Below are 23,924 nucleotides of genomic sequence, written 5' to 3'. Positions count from 1 at the left end.
TTATGATTATAGTGTATTAGCTTTCCAGTGGCTCCTAAAGCTAAAGAAACGCATTTTAAAATATTTAATGGTATATACACATCGTCTAAGTTCTTGAGACATCGGTTTAATTGAGAAGAAAATGCATGTATTTTTTTGTCAAGTTGACAGAGATAACTTATCTTTCCTTTGAGTTTATTCAAATATTTTCTGAGATAATATGTCTTCTTGCTTGGAAAGAAACTTCAATCTTCAATTTGCTAGAAAGAATATGTTTGGAATGTTGCTGGGTGATAAAAAGAATTTTCTTCATAAATGTAATATTGATTTTGGCCAATTCGGGTTTCCATTCATAAATGCAAATGTATGAAGACAAAACCTTTTTTTTCCTGTATTCAAAAGACAACTTTCCAACTATTTTCCTTCAAATGGAACATGAAAATTTGAAAGGCCCCAAAATTTTACTTAATTTCTAGAAGAGGAATGAAATGACCCCTCGTTACATCCTCTTAGTAGTTTGATTTAAAAAAAAAAGAAAAAAAGTATACTACTCATACTAACACAAATACATCTTGCTATTGTCAAAGGCATCAGACAGCCACAAGCAAGATCTGACTATCGTCAATTCACGATACTACGGTTTATCAGCTTCTTCCCTAACTGGAACTATTTGGTGCTAATGATAAAAAAAATAATTACATTAAACTAAATCTATTTTGACAGATCAAACAGATTTAAACATTAAGTGAATGAACAATTTCGGTTAGATGATAATCGCTATAACAGGTTCATTGTTGTCAGAGGATGCTACACAAACACAGTTTTGGTTTCCTAGGCGAATATTGTGAGTCACTTTTATTAAAAGCATCATTACTACAGTTGGCAGCAATTTACAGTTAATCATACATGGTTTCAAAAAAAAAGAAAAAAAGAAAAGAATGACACTCACAAAAGAAAAAAACATTTACAACATGTCTGTAAACTTCAAGGCTAGTTAGAATTGAGGTAATGCTGTTCAGCTTTGTGGCTAAAGTAACAAAAGTCCATTCAAATAGATAAAGGTACCTGATTTTATTCTTACACCAGTGCATTAACATGGATACAGTGAGACAATTTGACTGCAGTAATTTATTTCATGTCACTTTTTTCACACTTTCCGGTGTTTAGTCAAAAGAGTAAAATTGAACATTCAAAAGCTGCCTTCGTTATTGCTGTCTCCACAGGTCGAGAGGTCTCCTCACCCGTTTGGATTGTCAGTGTGAGAGACTGGGAACAGTCCGAGTGTACGCTATGATATGTGAGAACTTTGCCCGCTCCTCTCAGCAGAACAGTACAACGAAAACCACGATTCTTCCTCAGCAGCGGAGAGTGTCTTAATGCCGTTTAATTGTACATCACTGAATATTACGAGATGCTACTCATTGTTACAATATCAACAGTAGAGAGAGAGAGTGAGAAAATAAATGACACCAAAACAAAATAATAATAATATTAAAATATGGAGAGAGCAGCATAGCACTATTGGAACAATTAATTCCTATAATATTTCAGGAAATTTCCATCTCATCTAGAAGGCACCCACACAGTGCCAAAGACTTCAAGGAGAGAAAAAAATAATTCAAAACAAAAAAAGTAAGGAAAACACAGAAGAAAAAAAACAAAACACCCTTTTGACATTCGCACAACTGTTCACATCATCCCTGGCTATGCTAATGGTTACAGAGACAGCTCATTTGCTTTCCTCTTAACGTTACCTGTCAACAAAAAACAAACGACCGAAGTGTTTTGGATATCGTGTTGGCATGTAAATAGCTGGACTAACCATTCTGTCAGAGTTCAGTCTGCGTCTCCTCAGCCCTGGGGAAATGTTAGAAGGCCTGATTCAGTGTTTTTTTTTTTAGTCACTTTTGTCATCCTCATCAGCAGGGTCATCATCGTCCTCATCATCATCGTCGTCCTCATCATCCATTCCACCCTCCATGGAGTCCATTTCCTCTGCCGGCTCTGCCAGGTCATCATCTAGTACTGATGAATCAGCAGTCTTGTTCTGGCTCTCCTCTGAGTCACTGTCTTCAAGTGTGTTGTCAGCAGTTTCCACGTCAGCCGTGGAGGCGTTCTGGTCCTGATTTGTGCGGAGCCCTTTACCGGACTCCTTGTCCTCACCGGTGGCCCCCAAGGCCCCGGACACAGCACTCTGGAGGTCAGCTAGAGAAGCTTGGGGGAAGCCTGGGATGCCCAGGCCACTAAGACTGGGGTGTAAGAACATGGATGGGTAAAAGAGGCCTGGGGCCATGGAGGACAGCAGGAAAGGGTTGAAGGCCAGCGCGTTGGTGGAGATGCCAGCAGCGGCTGCGGCTGCATTCAGCGCAGCTGCGTCACCGGTTGCCTCAGCAGACTCCGTTTCAGACGATTTCTCTGCTTCCTTCTCTTTCTCATCTCCTTTATCCTTGGTCTCCTCATCCGTCTTCAGTGTGGGATTCTCTTCAGATTCTGCCTGTTCTGTGCCCGAGGCACCATTGGCGGCCGTCGAAGCGGCAGCCAGGTTTCCTCCGAACAGACCCCCCAGGCTGAACATGTTGGGGAGGCCACCCATGCCAGGAAGCATGAGAGGCAGCATGGCTGCGGCGTGCTTGGAGTCCGCACCCCCTCCGAGAGCATGGGGAAAGCCCATGAGGCCAGCCGCCAGCTGGAGGCTCTGGAGGTTCTGTAGGCCCTGCAGACTGGTCAGGTCCAAACCGCCGAACAGCCCACTCATCAGCAAAGGATTCACGCCGGACGTGGAAGCTGCTGCAGCCGCTGCCTGCGCTGCTGCTGTCGCCTTGGCGATCTCAGATTTGGGTCGCCTGCCTCTGCGGCGCACGCCCTCCTCTCGGACTACTGGCCCAGTCAGGAGACGGTCAAACATGGACTCTGGGAGAAAGCCCTGGAAACAAATAAAAAAAGTTATAATTTAAGAATATACAACAGCCATGAAAAGTTAGTGATTTTCATGTATTTCAAGAAGTCTCCTGTGCTCACCAAGGCTCTATTTAATCAAGAGAGCAATTAAAACTGTAATTGTCCAATACTACAATTTAAAATAACTTTTGCCCTTTTAAAATCTCATTTATTCTTGTGATGGGAAAGCTGTTTTTAGTCAGTCACATGATCTATATAATTGATAAGACATATTGATAATAAATTATATATATAATTGTTGAAAAATTGTGCTGCTTTATATTGAATAAAAAAAAGTTTGTCTACATAAATATGAAAAAAAAAAAAACTTTAAATGGAAATTTTGTAATATCACTAAAATGCCCTTAACGTCATATTTGCTGAATAGAAGTAATTCTTAAAAATCCACTTGCTGAACTCAAAACTAAAATTTTAGATAAAACTGATTGGCTAAATTGATCTGAATTCAATTCATTTAATAAAATACTCACCGATTGCTTCACTATATCCGTCCAGTCCGGGGCGATAGCATATTCTGCATTTTCAACCAGCCAGCGGGGTAAATCCTTCATTGGAGGTGCCATGGCTCCTCCCATCTGTAGTTAGACAAGTTAAAAACCTTGCAGCGAGTGTAAAGAATTTATTGTGGGAAATTAACTGGACACATTGACAAACAGTAATACTTGCCTTTCTTCCATTACGAATGTTAACAACAGGAACTCTCTCCTCTCCGGTTAACGTATTAATGTCGATCTTGTTGGGATTGCGGCATCGGTGTCTCTTCTGTTTGGGCTTGGCAAACTGAGAGTGGAGGAGGTCCTCATTCTTCTGAAAGATAAGAACGAGAGAACGCTGTAAGATAAACTGCAAAGGACATTCCCAACAGAAAACCCCCCACAAATAAACAAGTTGGGTGGGCAGAAAGAACTACACTCACTGGTTCGTATCCAGGCATATCCATAGTGTAGGTGGGGTGCTGTCTCAGCCACTCCCGTAGGTCTTTAGTGCTGGGTCCATCTTCCCCTGCAAGATGGCTTCCCTCTTCTAGGCCTTCCACAGGAGCCTTATGTGCAGGAGATGACATGGGTCTATGTGCCCGCCCATCCACAAAAGCTTTGGTCCCATCGGAATTTTCCTGCAGATGCAAAGGAGCAGAAAATAAGAATAAGAAAAGTGTGTTTATGTGCTTAGTGTCAATGCGCCACATGAAACGTCATGACTCTCGCTTCACACCCTGACTGGATTCGTACCGCATTGAGTTGTCCTCTTTTGTTCCCCATAAAGAGCAGTTCCAACCCCTCCACATTTTTCCTGCGACCTCTCTTTCTCCGGTTGGGGAGTTCAGTGTCAAGGAGAGAGCCGTTGGCTCTGGGTCTAGAGGAAGTGCCTGCTTGTAGCAGCTCCATCTGTGCTTTCAGGGCTGCGGAGGAGGCCATGGCTCCAGGGAAGGCAGTGGAGGAAGAGGAGGTGGACACGCCGTGCAGGGCCTTGGTCAGGTCTATGGCCTGTGCTTGGCCTTCTGCAACATGGGACTCTCGTAACTGAGCGACCATCTCCATCAGGTTCCTGCGCTTGGCAGCACGCTCTGCCTCGATCTCCACCTTCCTCCTCCTGCGTCTGCGCTGCCGAGGTACTGACAGACTCAAAGCATCGTCCTGGATGAGAACAATGAGATGGTGTTTAATAAACAACTATTAAAATCTATTTTAGAATTGTACAAAAGCGGAGTGAGTCTCAGGAGGGTTAGGGGCGGACTTGCCTTGTTGACCTGTGGTGACATGGTGAGGTCATCACTGCCACTATAGATGGTCTGACCCACCAATGAGAGATCACCAAGACTCTGCCTCTGCAGGGGGCTGTCCGTTGCTATGGAGCTGTAGCCAGGCAACAGGCCTGGGAAGTCAAAGAACTGCCTCCTGTTGGAAGGCCACTTGCCCTTCATGACCGCTTCACAGATGTTGTCCATACGATTGATCATTACCCTGTCCTAAAGTACAAACACGGAAGAACAGCACAAGTGTGAGTGAGTGTGTGTGTGCGTGCGTGGATGCATACATAATGAACTAGACGGTACACAATGGGTATATCATATTCTCCATTTCAGCTCCGGTTTCATGTCCCAAGGATCTTATAATGCAATTTTGCTCTGTTATTAAAAGAGGAAGCGCTGGAACTCAAAGTACAGTCTTTTCACTATGCATCACATCATCATGTCTTCTTCAAAGCATTGGGCTTGGCTTCATTTTTCTCAGTTTATCTCTTAACTATATTACTACATGCTAGAAGAAAATGGATGAGTTAATGCATAGATAATCTGAAAAAAATTTAATTGACGAAAAAAAAAAGGAAAGGAAATTGTGAGTGAAGTGGGAAAAATGGTTTAACTAACCTTGGGCCAGAAAGAGAACAATGAACGTTCACTGAACATCTGAGAGGCTGACGGCTCAATGTCATCAACACTGAAGCAGTCCCTGGTCTCATCACGGGCCGTGCTCAAGGAGGCATTACTTTCCTCATCAAAATTTTTTCTCTCAGATGATCCTCCAACTGCGAATAAAAAAATAAAAAAATCTTTTAATACAAGCTTAACTGCAATAAGATTTCCCAAATCAAAATCCAATACATTTTAAGGATTCTGACTAGCCAATAAAATAAACAAAGAAAAAGCTTGTTCTAAAACTGGTTTTGTTTGTTTTTGGATCACACAAAAATGTTTTCGGCATGTTTCTCTGATGCATATCCTCCTTCATAAATGTAGTGTCAACAGAAATGAAACGCCAAATAACGTCTAACATTCACCTTCAGCTTGTGAAGATTTTTCTGATTTGTCGTCCTCATCCATCTTCTCTTCCTCATCTTCTTTGGAGGTTTTGTCAGTAGGAAGTTTAGTCTCAGTTATCAGTGGCTCTTTCTCATCCTCAGGGTTTTTGTCCTCAATGGTCGTGGGCTCCTGGTTCATGGGCTTCTCATCAGCCATACCATCCACAGGACAACCCTGCTCTACCTTGGTCTTAACCTCCATCGCATCATCTTTCTCCTCCACTTCCATCTTTTCCTCTTTAGGCTCTTGCTTCAGATCCAAATCATTTGCTTCCTCTTCTTTTTTAGGAGAGAGGGATTCGGGTTTTTCTTCTTTGACCTCCTCCATGTCACCATTCTCCACTTTGGGCACCAAGACATCTTCCTGCTCTTCCTTCACCTCCTCATCTTTGAGCAGGTTCAGAGGTGTGAGAGGATCAGACACGATAGGCAGCTCCGCACCCTTGCCCTGTGTGAACTTCCGATGGGCCTCCAAGAAGCTCAGCTCAGGGTCGTTGAGGATGTGGTAGTCAGTGCGGCTGACACCATGCTTTGCGGCACCCCGCAGGAGGTCTCGGTCATGGCGTCCGGGCTCCCACCAGGCTGGGAGGTCAGGGCTGGGTTGGCACAGACTCAACCTCTCATCCAGCTGAGGGTGCGGCAACACCTGCTCCCTGATCCGCCGCAGCAACTCGATACGATAGAGTGTCCGTGAAGCCCGCTCTTCTGTAATGGGGTCAATGATGATGGTGGGGTCTGGCAGCTCTGTAAATAGAAATATGACGTCAAGTTGGATAATCGAGAATAGGAAAATTCAGATAAAAACATCAAAATTGTATACAATTTTCTATAAATAAATACAATAAACACACACATATTTAAAAATGCTAATTACAGAAATTCAGACTTCACTATATTATAATGTCCAGTATTAAAAATAAATATGCAAGCTAATATCGATATGGTTTTGATATATCTTTCTTCTGCTAATTTAAATGGTTCAAAAAGACAGTAGTTCACCTGTTTCGGATTTGATCTGCATCCGACAGACACGCTTGCACATAGCCACGAAAGAGTAGTAATATTTTTCCAGGCTTTCGTCTGTCTTCTTGTCTAGACGAGCAAAAGCACGGAACTGGGACCAGTCAAAGCACTGTCTGTGCACGTCATAAACCACACCGAATGTGGACACCACACGGTAGAAATCGGCCTCTTCACGCCTTGTCCATCTGGAAAACAGATGTTGGTAAATGGAAATGAGGTCATGTGTGACTAAAGGAGAATTTTTTTTTTTTTTAAATTGAAGGAAGATCTAGATATAACTGACCTCTGCCTTCGCTCTTTAAAATAAGCTGCTCCATCAGCCAGCAGGGCGGCGCTATCAGGGATGAAAGATGATCCCTTGGCCATGAAAGTCCCTCCTTCAGCCATAAAAGCCAACGCTCCATCCGGAGCATAAGCTCCTCCCTCTGTTACCATGGCAAGGATGTCATCACGTGGACGACCTCGGCGCCGGTCAGGTTTGGTCATGGCTTCCTGCCTCAGTTGCTCACGCTTGTGGGTGCGCTGATAGGCCGTGATGAGGCGCCGCAATCGGGCTGTCAGAGCAGAGGCTGGCGGCCAATACAGATTGCCTGCTTTCCCATTCTCACCAGGCTTAGGCGCTGAGGGTGGAAAAACAGACGGCAACGGTGAGTACAGGGAAGTAAAATCTCAAGTATGATGGGTAACACCTGTGTGCTGGGGAAATAAATACCTTCCCCAGTCTCGCCATCCATCCCATCATCTTTATCATCCAGGGGAGAGTTTGTAAAATCCTGCAAACAATGGCAATGAAAACGTTACATCCAATTCACTACCAATACTGATTTTAGATACAGTCAATAATAATGTTTTTCCAAACTCACATCCAGATCGTCTTTAAATGGCATCCGGATTGGCTTGTACTCTGGGTCCTCGTCCTCTCTATTGTGAAAAAGAGAAAAGCTTTTAGTGTGGGAGAGAAAACAAAGAAAAGAACCAAAAGGAAAGCAGGGTGAGGGATAAAGAAAAAGGGAGAGAGCCAGAGAAAGAAAGAGCAGGAGGAGTCCCCTCTTGCTGGGGCTGTGATTTTGGGCCAAACTTACCCCTCGACACCATCTGCCATCATGTCCGCTCCCCTCTGCTCGGCAGCGATGGCCTTGGCATCAGGCATGCCCACCCTCTCCAGGAAACACAGGGTGGGGTCAGCACGCATAGAGTTATACTTCTCATAGCCTAGCGGAAGAAAAGAGCAGCGGTGAACATAAAACATGCATAATTACAGGCTGGGCTGTGGAGCTTTTATTTCCGCTGGATATGTGAAAGCAGAGAAAAGTATTACTGGTGTGTAAAATGAAACCGAAAAATTCAAATGTTTAAATAAAATGTTAGTTGCATGACATGCTAAAAACTGCGCTGTAATTAATCTAAGAAAAAACCAACAACAACAACATTTAAACTAAATCGAAATTTTAATACAAAGTGAAATCCTTTCAAAAACGACCAGATTAAATCAAACCAAAAGAAAAAAGAAAGAAACAAAAGACAGAGCCAAAAGAAACTGCCCGTTGAAACAGTCCAAGCAGAACAGATTCGAGCCTGCGGATCCCTACAGTGCACAACAGGGGAGGCGATTGGCAGGCTGGACCCACTTCAGCTGAGCCGCTGATCAGACGGGGCCTGAGCACCCCCTCCCCCGCCAGAACATCACATTTCAATTAGGATTTATGCGGTGACACATTGTTCCTAACTGCCGCCGCGCCCCGAGCCAAACTGTAATCATGAGGGGGTTTATAGGCCATCACTCTTTCCTCTGCAGTCCAGGCCTGCCACCTCTTCTCTCCCCGTTTCCTCCCCAGACCTCCCTACTGAATTGGGATTATGATTAAGAACAGGCTGCCTGTGTTATATACATGCTCCTGTGTGTGTGTGTGTGTGTGTGCGCGCACATGTATGGCGGCCAGCTGAGTTAACGAGGTAGCGCAGCACACCGGGGGAGAACAGAGAGAGAGCTCTCTGTACACACATTCACGAAAAAGACCAATGTGAGAGTAGCATAAAAGCCCCTCACCAAGATTAATATCGGTGGCAAGAGCAGTGGACATTATTAAATAAAGTGGCTCTTACTCTACTTAATACAATTCAGTCAACAGCTGAGGAACCCCTCTCCATCTCTTTTTTAAATACAGCTTTTGGCCTTGTTTTCCCTGAAAGATAAATTGGGACAGCTGCTCAGCTTCTCAAAAGAAAACAATCACGTCCCAAACTGGGAATTTAGCAGGTTCTCCCAGAACACTTCTTAACACTGTGGGTCAATGTTAATAAAATGTGCTGAGAGGTGCCTGTTCCCTCCCTGTTGCCTCTGATGGATTAGATCTCGGCTCTTTCCCCATCCATTTTCCCAGCCACCCTCCATCGAGTGCAGGATCAGCCATTTGGAAAATATCACCAATCAATCTCTAGGCAATATTACAATAGGTCAACATTAGCAATTACTGTCGCCTGTCACCGCAAAAGCACCAATCAGAGAGCGTCAGCTGTGAGGCGGAGCTTACCATGCTTAAAGACGCCGATTAGGAGGGACTTGTCCGCTTCGAGATCCCACCAATCAGTGGGGACATCAGCGTGGAAAGGTTGCGGGATCCAGATATCCAACTCGCTATAAGCAAAAGACAAACAAACACAGGAAAGAGTGATTAAAACCAGGAGATGGCCACAGCGGCACATAATCTAATGAGAGCGGCATTAATGTCTATCTGCAGACATCTGGTAGGAAACATGTGCATTAGCAAGCCGCATCTCATTTAGGCCCATTTCTCATCTTGTTTATTCAGGGCCAACCTGATTACGGCCAGAGATCTGAGCTACTTGCTTATCTCAGCCCATGCACTTGTGTGCACACACGAGCCCCTCGCAGTCATTAGAACTTCAGTCGAGTCCTTGAGAGCATCAACATGGCGAGCACGTTTGCACATTATAAATGCATGCACATCTGGGTGGGGGTGTTGTCAGAAAGGGGGAGGAGGAGGAGAAGGTGATGGAGGGAGAGGAAAGATAACAGCAGGCAGGATTCGGTGGAAGGGAATGGAGGGAGATGCCAACCTTGAATCAGATCCCTCCAGGATTCTGTCTGCATGGTCTCCGATGACTTCTTGTCGCAGATAGTAGAGCATGCGGACCCGCAGCAGCACTCTGTCAGAGAGAGAAAGAGCAGGAGGGACAAAAAAACAAAACAAAGATGAGTTGGGGTTAATGGAGTGACACTGAACGAAAGGAAGGATAAAGGCACAAAGGGAAGGGGAGAAGGCAGAAAACAAAAGAGTGAGTAAGTTTGGCCAGCTCTGAGCTGTGCCAGCAGCAGTAGCAGCGGCAGCAGCAGATCTTTGGCATGTGCCATGGCTCATCCATCATGCTGCCAGGGCTGATTAGCCACGCTGTGCGGCAGCCTCCACGCCTGACAGATGGCTGCACATAATCACCTCTGTGTGTGCCGCCTTTCACCCGCTTCCAACAGGTCTGCCTGGCACCTGGCCTGGCACCGCGCCGCTGCGCTTGGGGAGCCGCCCGTACCCACCCTCACCCCCCTCCTACACGCATACGCACTCCAGCACCTTCATCCTCTCATATTCATTTCCTTCCTTATGCTGTTAGGGAAGTTGGGGAGGTGCTAACGGGACGCCTCCAAAGTACAGAGGCAGAAGTTTGCAGTGCGGCAAGCAGATGGTTGGCAGTCGAAGCACCTCACATTTATCGTCTTGTAACGTTTCCTCAGCTGTTGCTCTGTTCCCCTTTTCTGGATGCACATCAGAGCCAGCAGTGTAAACCCGTATTTTGCTTTCTCTCGCTCCGTCCCTGCCTAGTGTAAGGCAGGATACAACAATGCTGGCCTGGCAACAGAAATTATTTATCAAATGAAACCAGAGATGCCTCAAAAAACAAAAGACACAAGCCGGAGGCACACAAGGCATAATGGACGTGTGGGGCGAGAGGCGAAATCATCATGTGCGGCCCGATGAACCAAACGATGAATTATTGAGTGATCTTAAAATCTTTTAATTTCAGAGATGAAAAAGATTCTTCATGGCCTGTCATTCATTATTTCAGGAGCTTGGCAGAAGCCTTTGCCAGAAAGATGGGACTCTTTCTTTTGCCAGATTCCCTACAGCTGGTAATTTTTTAACTGACATTCATTAGTCAAAGCTAAACTACGGAGGAGCCAAGCAATTTAATGAAACATCTGCAACACAAGGTAACAGCGCTAACTCGCTTTTGGACACATTCAGCTAACCTCACAAGTTTGCATCAATTACTTTTTCAACTTAAAAAGCTCTTCACAAGTTTTCAAATGCACCTCCTTCTGAGGATATCAGGCTTTGAAGGCAAAAGGTTACTTTCAAACAAGATGGCAGCAGAAGAACTGAGCTGGCTGTGTGGAATTTTAAACCCGGGCTCTTCACTTATTGACCAGGTAATTTCCACAAACTTTCTAATCATTTGATAAAGGTTTTTTTTTTATTATTATCATTATATAAAAATTGGCAGAATGATTTCCAATCTAGATTATACTGATGCACCAATGTCTGATGCCAATGAAATATTTAAAGAAGTACAACACAAGGGACAAAAATATATGATATTAACTAATACATGTGTGTCATTAAGGTGGGAAAGGGCATTCTGTGAAATGGTACATACTTGTTGCAGTGGTGTTTCAGGTGTCTCTTGTAACTGTCCTCTTGAAGGAGGATGTCAGGATTACAGTCAGCAAGCCAGTCAGCCTGTGGCATGTGAGTTTGAGCAGCCTGCGGCTTCCCCTTCTTCCCTTTACGCCCTCGGGGCACTGGAGCAGACAGTCCTAAAAACCACAGAAATGCCACTGTCAGCATCTGCCATCTTCACGTACTAAACAAAGGAAAGAAATTATGCAGTTTTTCGATTGGTTCCAGATCGACATCCTACCAGAGTGGTTGGTCAGTGTACGGCTTTGGCCATCCTCAGTAGGGGTTATGAGGTCCCAAATGAAGCTCTTGATGTTCTCGTCTCCACGGTAGTGTAGCAGGCAGTAGGCCAGGAGTGCACGGCAGATGGTCTCTACGTCTTGCTCCCTCAGTGGGCGCTTAAAGCGTCCATGGGACAGGATGTCACCCCAGCGGCCCCAGCTATGCACAACAGAAGAGAAGTTAGCCAGAGCAAATATAGCATGTGAAAACTTCAGTTTGTGTCCTTTCAGTTATTTAAATTCAAGCCTTTTTGAACTGCAGCTGTTTGGTTTTGTAATGAAGCTAGGGGGAAAAAAAGTCACTGACAAGACTAGTTCAACTAATTCATAAAAGAGCATTTGTAGTGTCTGGGGGAAAATAAACTAGCACAGTGTCAAGATCGTTCAAGTATAATATTACTGTTCAGTTGTGCCATTTCTCACAAACTGAAGGAGGAGGGGTGTCACCACTGCATTGCTGGCATCGTACATGACCATGAGGAGACCCAATGCCCTTGTTATTTGATGGAGTGCTCAAGCGCACTCTAAGCACAGGCCTAAAGGGCTTTTTGGGGGAAAAGGTGGGGGGGGGGGGGGGTCTGCTCTGATTTCACAGCCCTACACTGCTTCTCCCAAAAAAAAAAACCCACATCAGAAGAGACAAAGCCCTCAGACTTGATGGATCTAATTTGCCGTATAGCCCAGGGGTCTAGACGTGTCTGACTGGAAAAAAAAAAAAAAATATATATATATATAAAAAAAAAATACTGGTCAGACATGGTGCATGCAGCCAGCCATGATTAGTGCTGAGAGAACTGAGGCCTGGCGCTTAATTAACTGTGTGCATTAGACAGCGCCGTGTCTGCCACTGCCCCGGGACAAGCAAGCGTGACAAACTCGGCCACGGCACTGGTGGGTTGTGAGCAACCAGATATTCTCATTCCAAATGGAAAACAAGACGAGACAAGGGGAATTTGGATGACGATAAAAACAAAGCAGGAAGCTGAATATCCTGTCTCATGGCGCTGGGATGGACTTCCTGCTAAAGCTGTTTTCCATTGCGAGCTACGATTAAGGGAAATAGAGATCTATTGATGTTTTCAACAAATATGGACTGATAGAGTCTGCATAGAATTATTTGGCAGCAATAATTGTAACTTCTATGTGGGAAATGCGTGGGGATTTTTTCTCCTCCAATGGGGGTGCATCGTTGCCCTGTAGGGTCATGTATAGTTGGGGCACTCAAAGCAGCTTTTGAGAAAGAGAAAAAAAAAAAAAAAAAAACATCTGCTAAAATGGCAACTAATTATAGGGATAGGCCCTAGGGACTGCTCAAGTGCAAGATGGTGATTTAGCACAATTTCATGCTAAAGCAGCCCACTAAAAAGGAGTACAAAGCTGTTAAAACCAACAACAACACTTTAATATGACCATTTCCAGATTGCACTCACCCATACACCAGCAGGTTCTTCTCCACTCTGAAGCACTCACTGCGGGGGTACCCCTGGGTTCGGTCCTGGGGCCTCCGCGGTTTCTGAATGGGCTTATCCTCAGAGTCACTCTCAAGCTCTGAGTACTCCATCAAATCATCCTCCTTCATAGAACTGTAGTGCCGAGTCTGCTTCCGGACCCGAGGAGTGTCGATCACCAGAGTATTCTGACAAGAGATAAAATCTGGGATTAGAATGCTCTTTCAAGGGTTTAAGACAGCAGAAAAGGTTTGTGCATGATTAGCACTTTTAGTACTATATGATATAGGTGGCTACTAGGCAGCAAGATTGAAGACCTCTGCTCAAGGACAAATGCAGAAAATACTGAGGTAGAGCATTTTAATTTAGACATAACATGGAATTTCCCTTCAAGCTGATATAAGCTGCTTAGCGCTTCCAATTCTCCTGAGTGCAAAGAACAGTGGTAATTACAGAAAATGCTTCCCATGGCCAAATTAAAACAATTTTGCATTTGCTAAATTACGGCTACATTCCACGCACTGTTAGCCTGGGAAAATCACCCTCATTAATTATGCCCAGATAGCATATTTATGAGGAGTGACACCACAGAGCGTGGTGGAAACCATCCAGATTTGGATTCACACCATGTTCAGTGTTCAATTGTCAGACAGAATTATGAGAATGATACCTGTCAAAAGCTGCTAATGCATGACCCCAACATTAATGAAACAATGAACAATAGTCTGCTGTAAATGCTCCACACGATTACGCAAGAGAGAGGTGCTACAGATCAGTGCCTCACTTCATGCAGCATCTCCTCTGAAGCATTTCACAGCACAAGAGAGCTCCTTTTCACCATTAAGTTGCAGCTTACCCTGCCGTTGATCACATCCAGGTCCAGCTCTGCTTTCTTTGCCCATTTCTGCCAAAAATCTGGGTCCTCCAGAGAAATGTCGCTTCTGTTCCCAGAGGCCACAAAACTTGCCTGGTAGGGACAAAAATAATAAAAATAGTGAGATCAGAGACACTTACCCTTTAGATTGCACTATTTTAAGAGCAAGATGAAATGGGTAGTATGCCATGTATGTAAAGGGATTATGTAATCACATTGATAGGTAGATAAAACATTTTTTGTTAATATCATCAATACTTCAGCCATGACAAAAAGACTGAAAGATTTTAAATGTCAGCACCTTAGCAAACGTTGAGCCTTTGCCTTCTGATTCAATAGTAATGGTCTGTGTACGTCTCTGCAAAATTTGATCAATATCTTCTTCACAGAACTTAGATCCCTCATCCTCCTCATCCATTAGAGCACCATATGCTCCTTTCCTTAGAAGGTCCTCAATCTCCTTTTTAGAGAGCTGCTGATCCTAAAAAAAAAAAGGAGAGATTGAATGAACTTCACATAATACAGATCTTAATAAATTTACTGTTTTCATCTTGGACCTTTTATGGAGTGGACAAATTTAGGCAGACAGTAAAAAGGAAAATAAGGCAGAGTGCACTGGAATTTAGAGGTCTTTCCACTGACTGCCAACATGTGCAAAGTATGTTTGATTAATGAACCATCTGGAACACTATTTGAGTGAAACACCAGAAAAAATGTGGCGCTGTCTGCAGTTCATACCCCATTGGCAGCATTTTCCCTCCCGCTCATCGACTGAAGCACAGCCTTGTCCAATCCTAACTTCAGACTGGCCTTGTCAAACATCTCTCTTTCATAGGAGTTTCTGGTGATCAGGCGGTAAATCTTCACAGCCTTGCTCTGTCCTATCCGGTGGCAACGAGCTTGTGCCTGAAGGCAACAGCACAAAATGGTCACACACACACACACACACACAGTGCCTCTGAGGACTCACATATACAAAGACGCACACATCCTAGAAAACTGCTAAGGTTGCAGAAGAGTTGGAATGCAGCTAAAAGATGGTTTGTGAAATAAAACTGCATCCAATGAAAGTCCAGCAATTTCCCATCCACAGGGACCATATATGGTAAGAAATGATTACCTGCAAGTCATTCTGAGGATTCCAGTCAGAGTCGAATATAATGCAAGTATCAGCTGCAGTTAAGTTAATACCCAGGCCTCCAGCTCTTGTGCACAGCAGGAACACAAAACGGTCAGAGTCTGGTCGTGAAAAGCGGTCAATAGCTGCCTGGCGGAAATTTCCTCGAACTCTGCCATCTATACGCTCATAAGGATACCTTGAGAACAGGAAATGGAGTATTAACTACACCTAATAGGTAATGCCATTTTATTTAGAATTTCTGTTAACCCAATTTTGTTATTTTTTTCAGTTTCTACTAAAAATATGAGATTGCACATCAAAACACATAAGGTTTCTCTCTCAATTTATTGGCAGTTCTATGGGCTCAGGCATCCTACCGTCTCTGGATGAGGTAGTCCTCCAGGATGTCCAGACAGCGCACCATCTGGGAAAAGATGAGCACACGGTGACCCCCAGCCTTCAGTTTGGGGAGCAGCTTGTCTATCAGCACCAGTTTTCCTGCAGCCTGGATCATGGCCTGGAGGTGAAACTCTGGGTGGTCTAAGGAGTGACTCTCCCTAAACTCCTCCATTATCTTCTCCTCGGCTCCTACAGACAGAGAAGAGAGTGAAATTTCAGTCTGGCTGACTGGAGAAATAGTACTAACCTTTGAGCATACACAACAAAATTTTTTTCTTTTCACACAGTTTTACATCAGAGTCTACTGCTCACCATTGATGAGGTAGGGGTGATTACAGCACTTTCTCAGCTCCATCATGGTGTTCAGCAGGTTGGGAACATTGGATCCTCCTCCACCTCCGCCACCACCACTTTTGGACAGGAAGGCAAAGTTCTTCTCCAAGATGGCACGGTAGTATTTCTTCTGCACATTGGTCAGCTCTACTTCAATGATGGTCTCCTCTTTTGGTGCAAGATTTTTCTCCACGTCCTCTTTTAGTCTGCGCAGCATCATAGGCTTCAGAATGCCCTGCAGTTTTTGCACCTGAAACCAGAAAGTGACATTAGAGAACATCCAGGCATCTCTGAAAATGCATCTCATAACGATTGCGATGATTTAACAATGCTGATATTCCATACCTGTTCTTCTGTTTTAAGATCTCCAAACTCCTGCATGAAGGTCGATTCGGAGGGAAACCTGTCAGGCTCCAGGAAATTAAGGAGACTGAAGAGCTCCTCCACTGTGTTTTGCAGTGGGGTTCCAGTCAGCAGGACTTTGTGTTCCTATGAAAGGTAGAGAGTCTCATTAAGTGACTGTTCTTTTCTTTAACAAAAACAAATCTAATAAAAAATAAAAATAAAAAACCCCCACAATTTTACAAGGGATTTCAATTACTACTGGATAAGGATTTTACATTAAAAAAAATCTAATCCATATTAAGGCAATGAGACCAATTTTTGAGTTGACAATTTTTCAAAAATACCACAAAAACGAACAAACACCTTAATTTGAAAGTAGGTTATTGCCCAAGCTTGAAAATAATAAAATTCCCTGATAATTCCAGAATTTCCATCACCATGGGAACCCTGCATCCTGTACCTAGTAAAGGTTAAAGCTAGAGTGACATTTATAGCAGGTTATTTTCAGCAACATCATGGAAGGGGAAGCACTAACCATGTCCATCATCTTTAGGCCCTCAAGCAGCTTGCAATTCCTGTTCTTGAGCCTATGAGCCTCATCAATGATCACACAGCGCCACGGCACACTCCGAAGCTCGGGGCAGTCCGTCAGGATCATCTCAAATGTGGTGATGATTGCATGGAATTTGTAGGCTCCCTTTATTACACGACCCTGGAGGAAGACAGCGTTTGGTTACAATGAAGGGCCCTTGAGAACACAACCCCATGTATAGAGTCATGTATAACCTTAAGTTTGTCCTGCAAACATTAGCTTCAATAACTGCAAAGTTATAAAATGCATAACACATGACAAAAGTAGCATTATGTACCTGTGTGTCTCTGTAGTACATCTCGTAAGCCTGAATAGTCTTTCGGCTGGCCTGGCTACCGTGATAGACCACTACGTTTAGCTCAGTCCATGTCCTGAACTCCCTCTCCCAGTTGGGAATGGTGGAAAGAGGTGCAATCACCAGGTATGGGCCGTGGATTCCCTTCAGGTATATCTCATAGAGGAATGTGATGGACTGGATTGTTTTGCCAAGGCCCATTTCATCGGCTAAAATGCAGTTTCGTCTGAGAACAGAAACGAAAAAGTGCAAATGCACTTGTAAGAATATTAATTTTCATACAGAGGCTGCAATTCACGATGTCCTTGCATTTAAATGGTATTAAAAAAAATGCACTTCAGTCTGTGTTTTAGTGAGCAGAGCAGCTGGACGGCTAGGTAATTGTATACATACGTGTTGTACCAGTTGAAGAGCAGCCAGTTGACTCCCTCCAGCTGGTATTCCCTGAGCGCATTGCTGTTTTTATATTCTCTGGAACTCTCGGATTTCTGCCAGTCACTGGCGGGAGGTCGCTCCTGTTTCAAATAAAACAATTCCCGTTAGTGGTTTCCGTGCAACCGCAAGAACGTGGCCCTCTCCCCTCACTTGCTCAGCACTCCAAAGAGAAAATAAAGAGAGGGCTAGAGAAGTGCCAGCTCTTACCACACGCTTCGGCTCCGGCTCACGCTCCATCACTCTCTCGAACTCCTCAATCTTCCCTTGGTCGATGTCAGCTTTTAACTCCCACGTGCTGTCCTCATAGGGCAAGGAGCACCACTTCACCAGGTACAGAGTTATAGGCTGCAGGAACACACGTCAAAACAACGTTATCCAAAAGAGGGTTCTCAAATTTTTCAACATTTTCTGGGGGTGGTCTGACTGACATCTTCACAGCTGTAAAATATGTACTAAGAGCTTTAAATCAAAGGTAATCCATGTTGTTTTGAGAGACAGATGCTTTGAGAACAACTGAAGTGGATGGATGAGCGAGAGAAAAGTCATACCTCTCCATTTTCATCTGTGCTTTTAGACACATCCAGAACCCTGTCCACCTCCACATAATCTGGGTTGAAGGGCTCATCATCCATCTGTCAATAAGAGTGTGATTGATTGATTGGTTGGTTAGATGGAGCATTGCAGAATTGCGGCTTCATTGCTGCTTGAGCCCCAACTACTACGAGCCTCTAAATGAGAACCTACTAGGTAGAATATTTTCAGATCTTTCTGATGTGGGTGTCATAAATTGATCTGGGAAAACCCCAATGGGTTTTGATTGAAAAGCCCTTTCGAATGTAGTGTGGAGTTGCAAACCAGAAATGAAAGTCTTGACATACATTTCAATGCAGCGGCTTGAATTACTTTAACTTGTGAACTGAACCAGGCAGCATGTGCCGAGAGATTGCGTACAACAGAGATAAGAGCCTGAAGCGAGCCATTTTATTGCCTTGGCATGGATGATATTGTTCAAAAGGCCACCATAATACCAGCAAAAAAACATCACTGTTGAGCACACATATTGCCACCCTTATCAGTGAAGGCCATAAAATGAGAGGGGAAAAAAACGGAATGGAATATATTTATATATATCTATATCTATATCTATATCTATATCTATATATATCTATATCTATATATATCTATATATATATCTATATCTCTCTCTCTCTCTCTCTCTCTCTCTCTCTATATATATATATATATAAATATAAATAAAAAAAGGACAAAATGGTGGATGACAAGGAAAATGGAGGGCTGATGCGAACCTCAGTTATGAAGTTACTCAGGGCCTGCTTGGCCTTGAACCTCTTGATCTTCTGCTGGATTCTCTTATCCTTCTCCAGCTCTTCGATGTCTGCCCAGCGACAGTGCAGGTAAGAGCTGTAAAAAACAAACAATTAAAAGTCATTTCCTGGGTTACCTCAGCAAAACTATGATCCAGAAATTAGCATGTCGGATAAACAAGACTGAGGATGTTTGTTTGTGTGGGAGCACAATAAGTAATCTTGTTCTTAATTAACAGGTAAATTAAGAGGCCATGATTCATCTGCATAGATTTATGCATTGAGAAAATCTGATGATATACTCCGTTTAGTAGCTTGCAATACTTACTGCAAAAAATTCCATTACTCTTTAAATCTAATAATTCTAGTTTTCTTCATTATATAAATAAGTGAAATCAGATGGTAGGCATGCTATAACAGATACTCACAAGCCTTTGAATTTGACATAAAACTCCTCAACTTCAACCTCTTCACCAGACGTCAACTGTAAAATAAAGAGCAGGAACATTATTCAGTGGGTTTGTAACAAGTTTGGAGTTGTCAAATCACTAGTATGCATAACGTCCAACCATCACAAGTGTAACCCACTTCCTGTGACAAACAACAACCCTTTTAGGCATTGCTCCAAACTGTAATGCCCCGGGACAAAAGTAGTATGACAGAGACTGGGAGTGGATAAAAAATAAAATATAAATAAAATAAAAGAGCAATCCTCCTCCTATTCTCTTTCTCCAGCTAGTAGTACGCCATGCGGCTGAGTCATGAATCACTTCAGCTCTTCTACCACACACAGCCCCATTCACAGGCAGCTGACCCGGGGCCTGGCTTCCTGCCAAAACCACAGCGCTTCGGCAGACGCCAAACCTACCATTTCCTCGGGCGGGAGCCCATTTGCAGCTGTGCTACTAAGAGCCATGCACGGCGTATTATTTTTGGCCAGGCTTTGTTTTGTGGTGCCGTTTCAAAGGAGTAACATTGCACGCTGCCACTGCCTGCGTCTAAGGGCCTGAGATTAATCACGCTGAGAGACAGTTTATTCTTACATGGCTTCATCTCAAGACCTTGCACCGGCTTTGCTCTGAACCGGCCACGGCCTTCACTGGATTAATACTACTGCTGTCGGGCCGAAGACAATATCAGCCCACTCAGGCATATTGCTGGCAATCACAGGGTCTGGGGCAGGATTTGAGACAGCTGTTAGGTGTAATCTGCCCTGATCCAGTAGACAGCAGTGGTTAAAGCTCATGTGAGAGGCTTTCAACGGCTCAGCTCACCTCTTTCTTTCCCATACGCATCCCCATGATCTTCTCCACCACAGGGCCCTCCGCATCCGGCAGCTCCTACGGCACACGTGGGAATGAAGGACACGGAGTCAGTGTGAGAACATCCATCATGCATAACAAACAGCAGGTAACATCAGCAGTTTTCTAACTCTACTGTGGGGATTGTTAATCAGCCATCAGCATAAACAAAACTTAACAGACGTGCCACACCCAAATGTTCAAGATAATGACCTGCTGCTCGGACGTGGTCGGAGACTTTGGTCCAGGAGAATCATCTCCATCGTCATCAGAAATTCTGAACTCCAGGTCCTCAGTGTAGCGTTTCCTTTTCACCTGCCGACTAGATCGCCTCTTCTGCAGTCAACATACACAAAAAAAGTCACATAATGGCAAAAAATAACTACAACATGTAAAATGTAACTACAACATGATTCAAGTAACTTTCTTTATTAAGCCTCCAGCTACAGAAAATTATATTCCAAGTGTACTTAAAAAAAAAAAAAAAGTCAAAAGTCAAGGTAACTCAAGCGTAAAATGACTGAAGGTAACACGAGTAGATTATTATTAACTACAGGCTAAATGTTATTTAAAACAATAAACAGCAGCTTCCTGCCTGTCACTATGACGCAAACATGAAATATCAGACCGTAGTAGTTCTTTACAGGCTTTTTTTATACCATATTAGTCGACCACCAGAAAAGTTTTCTTTGAACAATAATACCGTTATTAGATAAACGCCAAGTAAAAACTTTAGCAATGCTTACCTGAACACCATCATCTTCCTCTTCCTCCGGTGAATGTGGCGGTGTTTTCTCCACATCAGAGGTGACTGAGGGCTCTCTCTTACGCTTTGCGTCTTTCTTGGTGCTGCTACTGGACTCTGAGTCAGACTTTTTAGCACTGTGGGTGAACAGGGAGGTCTGGTTAATGTAACAGGTCACACCAATAAACCACAGATTTGTCTGGTTCATATGTCAAACCATTACACTATAAATAATGGTTTTAGTAAAGAACAAAATAGCAAATAACCAGTCCGAAAATTTCTTCAATGCAGACAAGCTATAATTTATATAAATGCATTAGGGAACTTGTTTTTTTTTTTTGCATTTTCTTTAAAAAAGGAAAAAAAATTAGCTTGTTAGCTTTAACAATTCACTTGAAAAAGGTAAACAGCACAATTAAATGCTTTAATAAAAGCCCAACAATCAAACCAAGACGCCATAAAACCAGGTATAAGTTTTACAAGAATTGAAAAACTCATTTTAGGTGTAGTTAAGATGTCATGTGAAAATGGGCAATGTTAATTCCACGTCTGTATACAAAAAAGATGATTGCTTTGTACCTTCTCCCAACAGTTCCGTCTCCATACTACCTTATGTTCACATGTACAGAAGAGGAGGAAAATGGATTAAGCTTTAAAGCCCTTCCCCTATTAAGTTCAGTTTCAGACACAAAAATGAGGGAATGAGAGGGAAGACTAGAACTAGTTAACTCCACTTCCAGTTCAGAGTCACGCTCTCTCCCTGCCACAGATTACACAATGCCCTGGAGGCTCTCGCACTCACTCGCTCTGGGGCCCTCCTCTCTTTTCATTCGCACGCCAAGAGCAATCAAATCGCCCTGGTAACCGGCGGTCACGTGACCCGCACCTGTTCCTCTGGCTGGACGCCACTGGCTAAAGCCATCTGCTTGCCTCAGTCAGAGTCTCTCTCTCCAACACTCCTCAAGCACCTGCAGCCACACCACTCTGTGGCTTTGGGTTTCATACTGTCACTGCTCAGCAAACATGGCCAGAAATAAGGAGAAAAAAAAAAAGGCACATACAAAAGGAAGAAAGAAAAAAGGAATAGGAGGGGGGAAAAAGCCACGAGGGGAGGAAGAACACTCAGTTTAGGGGGAGGGATGACAGGCTTCCTTTCGATGGCTGACCTTTATAAATCATAAAAGGCAAAGAGCTGCTATAGGATTCAGGACACACTGAAGATACACAGGCCAGCAGGGTGGGACGTGGCACGATTAGACTTTGAGACGAACGGCAGAGAGAGAGAGGGGCTAATTGGCATTAGTAGGGGGAGGACGCAGGCCCTGCTGCAGGTTGTATGAGCCACACCGCTCCAGTGCTGACACTCAGGAGGAGGAGAGAGGGCCAGGGGGTTAATGGGACACCTGCCGTCGCCAGTGAGATGACTCATCTTCAGCTGGACCCCCCCACGGTGCGCAGTCTAACAGCAGCTGCTCACACGTACACACACACTCACACGACTGTTTACCCTCAACAGCTCTTTTGCGGAGTCGCACAAGCACAAACGTAAACACACATACACAAAACTGCAGAGAACGAACATGCTTCGACAAGTTAAACAAACGAAAACGTGCGTCTGTGTCCTTCAAAGCGAGAAGGCTAATTAGGAACCACCAGACAAAACAAGGTCACTTTAATAATAATAAAAAGGAGACAGGATCTGAACACCCTCTTAGTCACAGACAGTTATGCTTGTGAGTGGAATCAAAAGAGGCGGTGCAATTAAAATCACGCTAAAACGTGCCTGAATTATGGGTGGGGAAAGCCTAAGAGTGTGGGACTGTGAGGGAGAATGTGTGGAAAGAGGATGTGAGTGGGTGAGTTGAGATATGTCAGAGAAGGAACACAAACTGTGCCGTGGAATGAGAGGAAGGGCTAGAAAGACACGGCAGAAGGGTCGCAAGCATGTGATAATAGGTGGAAAAGGACCGTGTAGGCATGCAAGAGTGTGTGAAAGCTTTAGCAGCCCAGTCGAAGAGAAACACAGGAAGAGTTGGGAGGAAGCAATGGCGTTGCATCTTGCGCTCTCAGAGCAGGGTCACCCGTGCTGTGGAGCCATTCAATAACTCGGCATCACTGAGAAGGCAGGTTTATTACATAAACTGAAACCACGCATAGACAAACACGACTCGTGTTTCATTGTTTTTGCACAAAAACAAAGCAAAATACAATGCAGTTCAAAAAGTTTGGGATGTTAATGTAAAGTTTTTTTTTTATAAAGTTTCTTATGCTGCATTTATTTGATAAAAAAAACTAGATGTTCATTTTGGTTATTTTTCCTATTCAACAACCGACGCTCATTAACCGATTATTTACCATTAACTGAAAGGATTCTTTTAAAATAGAATTGTATTACAAAGGATCAGGGTCTTTGACCCGTTAAAAATACTAACATTTGTTTCCCGGGGATTAATTTTACATGCGCAAAAAGTACCAAATAACAGAACATAAGGATTCACATGGTCTACGAAAAAACAGTTTTGGTTCATTTTCGTGCTCTGCGAAGGAAAAAAGACGGCAGAAAGCGGTATCCTGTTTTTTTTTAGGCTTATTTTAAGCACAAAGATTTATTTTTATTGTGAATGTACACAAAGGCAAACTGTTTACAATTCCAGTTATTCCAATTAAAAGGAGAAGTTGCTTCCACTGTTACAAGGAAAAACTCAAGTGATTGGGCTGGTGCTGCATGCACACACACAGTTAAGCTTTGCTACCTTGACAATGCAGCCTGTTCATTATCATAATAAAATACAGTCGGTCAAACATACGAAAAAAACAAAACACACTGCTCCGTTTAAATTTGTAGTAAAATCAGTGCCGTTAAGCGTTACACCATAACGCTGTGATGTTATGCAAAACATATTGGATATTGGAATGTGAGTTAAGTACATTAATAGAAAATATATAATTTGGTATTCAAATATATAATGAATGCGGAA

The 23,924-nt window shown here is 43.6% G+C and overlaps 1 protein-coding gene across 3 annotated transcripts in view; it reads right to left on the bottom strand.

Annotated features, from left to right (window-relative positions):
* Positions 1-800: 800 nt before the first annotated feature.
* The window catches only part of LOC127950370 (chromodomain-helicase-DNA-binding protein 7), a 53,215-nt gene continuing 30,091 nt past the window's right edge, over positions 801-23,924 (bottom strand). For 2 of the 3 annotated variants that reach the window (XM_052547372.1, XM_052547375.1), the window contains 35 exons: positions 20,948-21,083; positions 20,415-20,537; positions 20,175-20,240; positions 19,329-19,384; positions 18,883-18,997; positions 18,124-18,207; positions 17,783-17,920; positions 17,534-17,655; positions 17,123-17,366; positions 16,789-16,965; positions 16,254-16,397; positions 15,888-16,158; positions 15,554-15,764; positions 15,177-15,372; positions 14,795-14,962; positions 14,358-14,537; positions 14,039-14,149; positions 13,165-13,370; positions 11,695-11,894; positions 11,431-11,590; positions 9,838-9,927; positions 9,291-9,394; positions 7,842-7,971; positions 7,623-7,680; positions 7,472-7,532; positions 7,043-7,379; positions 6,736-6,944; positions 5,710-6,480; positions 5,306-5,463; positions 4,676-4,903; positions 4,167-4,571; positions 3,854-4,051; positions 3,604-3,744; positions 3,408-3,512; positions 801-2,902 (listed from right to left, as the gene is read on the bottom strand). In XM_052547372.1, the coding sequence (XP_052403332.1) occupies positions 1,877-2,902; positions 3,408-3,512; positions 3,604-3,744; positions 3,854-4,051; positions 4,167-4,571; positions 4,676-4,903; positions 5,306-5,463; positions 5,710-6,480; positions 6,736-6,944; positions 7,043-7,379; positions 7,472-7,532; positions 7,623-7,680; positions 7,842-7,971; positions 9,291-9,394; positions 9,838-9,927; positions 11,431-11,590; positions 11,695-11,894; positions 13,165-13,370; positions 14,039-14,149; positions 14,358-14,537; positions 14,795-14,962; positions 15,177-15,372; positions 15,554-15,764; positions 15,888-16,158; positions 16,254-16,397; positions 16,789-16,965; positions 17,123-17,366; positions 17,534-17,655; positions 17,783-17,920; positions 18,124-18,207; positions 18,883-18,997; positions 19,329-19,384; positions 20,175-20,240; positions 20,415-20,537; positions 20,948-21,083 (7,129 nt within the window). In that variant the 3' untranslated portion in view covers positions 801-1,876. The remainder of the gene's footprint in view (positions 2,903-3,407; positions 3,513-3,603; positions 3,745-3,853; positions 4,052-4,166; positions 4,572-4,675; positions 4,904-5,305; positions 5,464-5,709; positions 6,481-6,735; positions 6,945-7,042; positions 7,380-7,471; positions 7,533-7,622; positions 7,681-7,841; positions 7,972-9,290; positions 9,395-9,837; positions 9,928-11,430; positions 11,591-11,694; positions 11,895-13,164; positions 13,371-14,038; positions 14,150-14,357; positions 14,538-14,794; positions 14,963-15,176; positions 15,373-15,553; positions 15,765-15,887; positions 16,159-16,253; positions 16,398-16,788; positions 16,966-17,122; positions 17,367-17,533; positions 17,656-17,782; positions 17,921-18,123; positions 18,208-18,882; positions 18,998-19,328; positions 19,385-20,174; positions 20,241-20,414; positions 20,538-20,947; positions 21,084-23,924) is intronic. The other variant, XM_052547374.1, reaches the window with a different exon arrangement.

This window comes from Carassius gibelio, chromosome B2 (genome assembly GCF_023724105.1).
Source record: "Carassius gibelio isolate Cgi1373 ecotype wild population from Czech Republic chromosome B2, carGib1.2-hapl.c, whole genome shotgun sequence".
NCBI classification, from domain to species: Eukaryota; Metazoa; Chordata; class Actinopteri; order Cypriniformes; family Cyprinidae; genus Carassius; species Carassius gibelio.
The sequence above is the reverse complement of the archived record's forward strand: the minus strand, read 5'-3'. Positions and strand labels throughout refer to the sequence as shown.